The 8,146-nt window shown below is 34.4% G+C and overlaps 1 protein-coding gene across 1 annotated transcript; it reads right to left on the bottom strand.

The window, feature by feature from the left end:
* Positions 1 to 1,034: 1,034 nt before the first annotated feature.
* Positions 1,035 to 6,766, bottom strand: LOC132700762 (acireductone dioxygenase-like). Its single transcript, XM_060668285.1, has 3 exons — positions 6,266 to 6,766; positions 4,182 to 4,463; positions 1,035 to 1,295 (listed from the first exon to the last, which is right to left on the bottom strand). Exons 1-3 carry the CDS (start codon positions 6,362 to 6,364, stop codon positions 1,164 to 1,166), a joined length of 513 nt encoding a protein of 170 aa, XP_060524268.1. The 5' UTR covers positions 6,365 to 6,766; the 3' UTR covers positions 1,035 to 1,163.
* Positions 6,767 to 8,146: the final 1,380 nt, after the last annotated feature.

The raw sequence follows: 8,146 nt of genomic DNA, 5'->3' as shown, positions 1-8,146 counted from the left end.
AAAAGAAAGAAAGTTTATATTCATTCCAATTCTAAATTTAGAACGAGAACTTTCCTAACTTCTATTTAGTTTTTAAAATACATTTCACATATTTTAAAAATATAATAGTGTTCACTACTTAAAAGCGTGAATGTCGTGGGTGATTTTAAGAAAAATTAAATATCAATGTAAGTAAACCAGATCTATCACAACTTTCGCATCACTCTAGATATTTTTATGCATTTTTTTTTATACAAATTTTAAAGGAACATTAAAGTTATATTTGCAATATTTATTATTCGCTTAAAACAAATGATAACCAGGCAACAAGTAGGGCATGCTAGGAAACAATTTCTAGTTTCACCAGCGCTGTCTATTCATGAATTGAATAGGAAAAATTTTGAGAAAACATTTTTGCTTAAAATATTGTCAAAATTTTAATCAAGGCTCCGTTTGATTGGACGTCTACCCTTAGAAGCAGGACACATAAGTTTTCTTTGTCGGTTACGTCTTTGCTATACTTCCAGTCGAGAGAGAGAGAGAGAGAGAGCACTTTTAGAGCAATAGGTCAGGTCAGTGAGAGGGCAGATTGCCTCGATGGATCGCAGCCCCATTAAACTTTCATAGATTAAATTCCCTTGGGGTGAAAAAGTTTTGGGTGTGCACGTCCATTCGGATATTGGCGAAAAATTAACAAAAGATCCGCTATTCTGTTCCGAACAAAGTCACCATTCGTTCAACAGAAACTCTCTGTAATTTTCGTATTCGTTAATTGTTAAACCGCGTATTAAGCAAGTAAAAATATCCACGACAAATTTTAAGTCAACCTTCCTATTTACAGTCTGTTTCATTAGTAATAGGGCCCAATGCACGCATACAAAGTTCCGCGGAATGGTTTGACAATAGTTTTTTTTTTTAATTTCCCAGGTATCCATCACTGCGTTGTTTCAGCAGATCGAAGAAAGTGCGACCGAAGCAATAACGATCGTAAGTAAGAGTAAGTAAAGAAGGAATATAATTGTCTGAAGTCGATTGAATGGGGACAATAAAAATCCTTATTGTTCTAATTGCAAAATAGCTTTATTGGGTAATAATTATAATTCTACTGGGTAAACTATATAAACTTACAATGACGGTTTCAATTGCTAACGTTGTCTGTCAGTGAATCCGAATCGTCGAAAAATCTAAATCGGTTGATCGAAAGCTCCGTTGTATAATTTGTGAACGTACTCTTTGCGACTTGGAATGTCATCGGAATGCCTGTGGTACACCTGATAGGAGGCGTTTTTGAGATATCTCACGCCCTTGTATTGACTCTGAAACGAGAGAGGAACTCTGCTGCTGCTTTGAACTAATTTTAAAAACGGCTTTAGTAACGAGTTTGTTTAAGTACGAGCAGAGCGACTCTTTAATAAGCGAGTGTCTGGAGGAAGGGTTGCATACTATAGTTTTTCAACGACAATCACGAGAAAAAAAAAAGAATTTAACAAATAATTTCGCAAAATATACAAAATATAAAAATTAGAAATTCATTAGAACTGAAAAATAGTAGGGACTAGAAAAAAATCGTTGAATTGACAAGTTTCGTTCACTACGATCGTGGGCCACGTTGAACATTTAAGTCACGGGTTTGGGAGCGATCGGATATATTCGATAGACTTTACCCACGGATAGGATTTTGACGAGCTGTTTTGCAAAAATATACCGAAAAATTAATGTTCTTAGAGAAACTTCTCCAGGCACACGTTTATTAAGCACTCGCTCCGCTGAAATGCAAAATTTGGACCAAAATTAGCCAGGAAAGCAAAATAGGCGGTTTCTTATTTGGCTGTATATATGGTTATTAATATTCCTATAATCTAATATATGACACACTACTTTTTAGTTTTTTTTTTCACAGAAACTTCCACAGGCTACGGTAATACTTTTTATGAAACTTTTGTATTCCTCCTGCGTCGGTTTTTGCTGAGTCGAAATTGCTGACGTTTCGCCAATCATCCTGTTGGCTTCTTCAGAGCTTGACTGAAACTGTTTGACTCAAACAATTGGGTTTTATACGACGCTTCATTTAAGTTATAAGATTTGAAGTCCGTATTTAATTTTAAATTACATTAAGATATCTAAACGGCAACAACATAAATATTAAAGCAACATTTAAAAATAAAAATCACTCGCACAAATAAGCATATTTTACTTCAAAAAATTGCATCGTTTTTATCACCGAAATATTAGCAGTTATCAATTTTTAACCGCAATTTTAACAGAAAGTTTAACAGACTAACTTCTAGGTTGTAACTAAACGTTAGGTTTATACAAGAACGGACTCAAAACATATGATGGCAGCCTTCTACCTATTGGCTGTTATTGAGGCAATTTAAATCAATTCGTCTCCAAATTTGTCGTCGAATTCGAAAATGACAGCGTCAAAAAAACAGCACACAAGTCGTACATATCGACGAATATAAAAATCAACATCGGTCAAAAATGATAACATCTCAATTAAACGGCCATCCGATGCAGATATTACAAAAAATCTTTAAAAACCAAAAAAACAAACGGAAGCTAAAAGGGAATATTTTATCCGGGAAATTCGAACCCGGCGTGTACCCGCATAGCGAATGGGTCGGTTGCAGAAGTGGGACGTGACTGAATAATAATTTAGCAAAATTAAATTGAGGATTTTGATGCAATGGCGAGGGCATTTGAAAAATCCCGTTTTAAAATCACAAACATTCGGAGTTTCCGATTCGCTTATTATTATTCGAATTTGAATTTTTCCCCACAATTTTAAGATTTATTTCCTTCATTTTTCAATTTACTGACCAAACAAATAAAACAGCTTCATTTATATTGGTTAAAATAAATTGTCGGAATATGTAGTTTCCGTTTGGTTTAATCATCAAAAACCAGTTTTCTTATTTCATTTTTATTTCCAGTTCCAAGTTTATTTGTTTTTCTACTTCTTGCTGCAAAACACCAAATTATGCACTGATCAATGGACAAAGTGTCAACTTCATTAGCCACCATCACGAGCCACTTCTGAAGTTTTTTCGCTAGATTTTGGCCAGTGATTTTGCAAATATTTACCCAAAAACTAATGATTATAGTAAATGTAAAAGAAAAAGAATAGTGTGCATCACATTGGTCCACTTCTTCAGTTTATTAAACACCCGTTCCGCTCGTACCAAATCACTGACTAAAGTATCGTTTATTAAACTTTTTGCATATTATATAAAATGTGAAGATAATATTAGGTAGAATTTGCGGAGTGGTGCACTAAAAATGGAGTCAGTTTTTTAGTGCAAAATTACGAAAAAAGCACGTACGGCTTCTTTTCTGTGAATGTTTGGTTATAATTAAGAATCCACTAAAAATTATTTCAGTTTTTATGTTCGCTTCTCAATTCTACTTATTTAAAAAATTAAACAGTAATTTCATTTCACTGTTCAATTTTTTTAGTTTCTCTACGTTAAGGACAAATTTTTTTTAATTAGGACCATGATTTTAAATGAAATACAATACATTTATTTAAAATTGGAGGCATATATGCTATAACCAAAAACTTTCATAATCATTTTCATTTTTAACGGGTTTAAAAAAACTCCTTAACGGTCGTTAAACAAACATTTGGAATAAAAGTCTTTACGGCATTCCATAAAAGGTTTATGGACATTCGGGAGTGCTCGGCAAAAACTTTTCGCCTATCGAACGCATAAAAGCTATGAAAAGAGTTTTTAAAAATTTTATGCCACATAAAATAGCATTTTTGTTTCATATATCACCCCTAATAAATCTTAAAACAATTTTTTCTTTTGTTAAACATACAGTATTTTCGTGGCAAACACGCGACGCATCTTTCATGTATTTTGTATTTTATAGTATCTTCGAGCATTTCATAATGCGGGAATATCATTTGCACAAAATTCTTTCTTCAAAAATATTCAATTCAATTTTGCATGAAAATATCTGTTACATTTATTTATGAAGGGAAGGGAGGGGGTTTAACACAGATGGAACAAAAAATGTACTCGTAATTTGCGGACAGCTTGTGCAAAGGAAAAAGGCGCATATCGGCAACGCTGTCGGCAACTAACCAAACCACGGGTGCGCGGTTAAACAGTGCGTGAAAAAGAAGTACAAATTAACTGTCAGCTGTAATACCTTACATAAGTGTAAGCAATGATCATCCTGAGCAAGATTACCTTATTGTCGACGGTAAAACTGAAGAAACATCCTCCCGGTATGACAATCAAATCACCCGGCAGTAGTTCGATGCGAATCACTTCGTCGTATTTGTCGCGGACATCGAAATATGCCGATCCCGCAAGGACGAGTTGAAGTTGATCATCGGAAGTGAAGTGTTCCTGCTGATAAACTTCCGGTTTTTCCGACGGATTGATTTCTATGACGTCCTGGTGGACGTTACCTCGTCCGGTGACGAGGTTTTTCAATAGAGGATCGCTGCTGTAGTTGTCCACGTCCACCTGAATAAACGAGCGTCGCGTTTGATCGCATAGCGCAGAAGGCTAAGGTTAGTTTTGGACCTTGTTCCAATTTCCTTGCTTCGCAAATCGATTACGGAACTAGTGGAACACGATTTCGTAACGTTTTGAATAAGACTTTTTACAAAACTTGTGGATTCCTCCTGATTTTTGCTCAGTCGAACTTGCTGACGTTTCGCCAATCATCCTATTGGCTTCTTCAGAGCTTGACTGAAACCCCCCTCAAACAATATAAATGCAGGCACAGAGTAAAATGCGAGCCAGTTTCAGCCAAGCTCTGAAGAAGCCAACCGGATGATTGGCGAAACATTAGCAAGGAAAAGTATTACAGCAACCAGTGGAAGTTTCTTTGAAAAATTAGTTTTGAATAAGAATTCAATTTAAGTGGCGTATGCATAGGTACCTCTAATAGGTTCAATGGTAAATAAAATATTTGCCACCAAAATTAACAAAACTTGAGGTGAAGAAAAAAGAATCAACAAATATAACATATTACAAAGAAATTTCTATCTATTAATTTAAGTAATTTTGTTTATTTTGGCCATTCAACTTTGATGATAAAATATACCTCGGTATATACATTACACTCATGTGTGTTAAAACTGGTTAATAATAATAATATAATTTTGAAGATCCCACAAATTGTCTAACACTTTCACAGTGGATTCGCAATTATATGCCAAAAGTGGAGGACTACTTTGCGTATTCTTATGTTAGATATATAACTGTGGATATATACTATTTTTTCTTAAATATTGGCTTCGAATTAACAAAATTTTAGTTTCTTATTGCTTGACTCGATCTTTCGTGCCTACTGTGATCTATACAAATTTATATTTTGAGGAAAATCGGTTGATTTTTTTTTGTTTTAAAGAGCACAAAAAACTGCTCCTTATAAACCCTTCAACGCTTTTAAAAATGTAGATCCGTAGCTGATTTTTTTATATCTTCAATATTTCATAGCTTGTGTTTCAAAACCAGAATGAATGTCGTTTGAATGTAAATTTTTATAGCTGACATTTATAAGTTTCCTTTTCGATTATTCGAAAATCTAAAATATTGAAAAGCAAATGCAGTTTGGTGATAATGAGGACCTAGTGTCGCTTCGGGAGGTCTAAATACATTTTTAAAGCGTAATGTTTGCGATATAACTGAGGAAATTCTCTAGGAATATGTTAGGTGCTTAACATTATTTCGAAATTAAAATTAATATTTCTTATAAGGTTGTGATTTTAATTTATGCATCTTAAAGCTTCCTCTTTTAATGTAATGTTAGCAAAAAAGAACTAGCAAAAATTAAAAGTATTGAATTCAAAATAAGGCCAGAACAATTCGGTTATAATTCGCATTAGGGCGAAATTTTATCAGAGATGCAAAGAGTTCGTGATAATGGCAGTTTATTTTTAATTTCTCAGCAAATAATTATGATGACTAATTTAAGCAGTTTTACAATATTGGCCACATCATACCTGTACTAATTTCCCATCTAATTTATGATTGTTAGTCGAGTATAAAAAACTCGATAAAAAAGCACATGATGTTTACGCATCCGCTTAAAGTTCCAACAATAGTCACATGATACGATCAAAAAGATATATGCCGATCCTAATTATACCTATTTATTTTTTTTAACTTCAATTTCTGGTTTTCTTTGGCACTTACTGTTCTAAAGAACTTTTAAAATGGATCAGAAACGCACCGTTAAGTTTCTGGTCGAGGCACACGTGACTTTGAACAAGTTCCGCACTCGGTACGACCTAAAGGAACAAAATCGCGATGGGTACCTGATAATATTCAACACCGCTAGTTTTGTATAACTCTTCTAGCGGGACGAATTTCGTCTCGAGGCCTTTTTCCTCTTGCACTAGCCACGCGCGCACCATTTTCAAAGACGTTCACTTTGCTCGACCGAATTAATCAGGTTCCACCGTCGAGCATGTGACCCCGTCAGGTTGTCAGGTTGTATATATATCCCAAACGCCGGATTTAGTTTTTAAATTAACAAAGTTTGTTGACATGCGTTTCGACGCGACTTTGTCGTAAATATCTATCGCGTTATCTGCCGCTTTAATTACTTTAGATAGCCGGATAATGCGCCGTCGAAGTTTTTCAATTTTACACGCTTGTATCGTCGGTTAACGGTAATTGTTATGGTTATTATATTCTGTGGTGAAAGCCGTCAAGTTAGATCGTTACCCATTTTTTGTTCTTATAATTGAACATAAGCGAAGTAGTCTCGGAAGTAACTATAATCACAGACAATATGATTTATTGTGAAAACCTGAACAAAAAGGTTTGAGGTTATAGTTATGAGTTGTTTATTTACGTCTGCTTAGCTTGTGAGATTGTAGCCTAGGCTTTTACTTTTGTGTCAAACTGTGCATTTTTCTTAAGTTTATGTAGAAATGGACTCTGTCCGTAAAAATAATAATAAATTAATAAATGATTAAATAAATTGTATATGTATTAAAATAAATACTACTAAAAATACTACTTTTTCCACCAGCCTGGTATAATATCGTTTTAAATTATTAGAGCTATTCATTTGTTCTCTGATTTTCATTTTTGTTACATTACCTTAGGGTCCTTATTCTTGACCACGATAGAAGAGAATCACTTCCGAGAAACGCACTCTCTCGGGTTCTTCCATTTCTTGGTTTGTCCAATCGGAACCTGCATTCCTGAATCAAAAGGACCGGGCGAACAATCGGAAAACGAGCGGGGCCTTCAGTAGAATTTTCAAAAATTTTGACGTTTCTCTTGACGTTATGCCACTGTGATGTATGTAAATGGAATTTACTAAGTGAATAAGTGGGTAGTTTACTTGTTCACGGTTACTGTGTGCTTATCATAAAATAGTTGAGGCCAAAAAAAAGTCTTTCCATTACGGCCACTCACAAAGAAGTTATGATTGATTTCTTCCATGGGCGAAGATAAATGTTCCCAGCAACTGATTCCAAGGACATAATGACGGCCAATTAGGTGGAGTTGACCAACATTTTGAAAACCTCCTTCCTTGCCAATATAATTAAGATCTTCAGTCTTCTTTAGAATTCGATGAATTTGATAGCAAATATAACAGCCCAGGTAGTAGGGAACAGGAAAATTCCCAGAATACAATTGGTGAGTCTTCATTACCACCAATGATGGATAAAATAGTATGTCACCAGTTTCTATTACTGGTTATGAAAAAATATTTCAATAGAATAGAATATTAATTGAGCCTACTTTCTCTTGAGTTTTCTTTTCTGTCACAGTCAAGAATAAGGGCACGGAGTGTACATTAAAAGAAAAATTAATTGCGCAAAAAGGAACATTCTAATAGTAACTCTATTGGGTATAGTCAGTAGCACTGTTTCAGTATCATTTCAGATGTTGGTAACCAGCAAACTACTAAAGAATTGCGTCCGCAATAGAATAAAATTAGAACCCGACCAGACACAAAGTAAATAAAAATTGCAGCAATTTTATGAAACGTGCCTGCTTCAAAAATTATGACTAGTTTCTGGAAAATTTTAAAGGTTTTTCGTTAGCCTTACAGTTTAGACGTGATCTTAGCTATCTCTCCGCATTGTGTCTAGCACATTGTCACCCCCTCTTGATAAATAATATAATAGAATAGTTGTAGTCATTTTGTCTTTGACTACCATTGTATTGGACGGGTT

Source organism: Cylas formicarius, unplaced genomic scaffold (genome assembly GCF_029955315.1).
Source record: "Cylas formicarius isolate icCylForm1 unplaced genomic scaffold, icCylForm1.1 PGA_scaffold_4__25_contigs__length_36172078, whole genome shotgun sequence".
Lineage (NCBI taxonomy): Eukaryota > Metazoa > Arthropoda > Insecta > Coleoptera > Brentidae > Cylas > Cylas formicarius.
This window is presented reverse-complemented; position numbering and strand designations above follow the sequence as displayed.

Coding starts and splice junctions, on each gene's coding strand:
- LOC132700762 (XM_060668285.1), bottom strand. CDS start 6,364: ATGGTGCGCGCGTGGCTAGTGCAAGAGGAAAAAGGCCTCGAGACGAAA. Junction 4,464..6,265: donor GCGGTGTTGAATATTATCAG/GTACCCATCGCG, acceptor TCGTTTATTCAG/GTGGACGTGGACAACTACAG. Junction 1,296..4,181: donor GTTTTACCGTCGACAATAAG/GTAATCTTGCTC, acceptor CTCTCGTTTCAG/AGTCAATACAAGGGCGTGAG.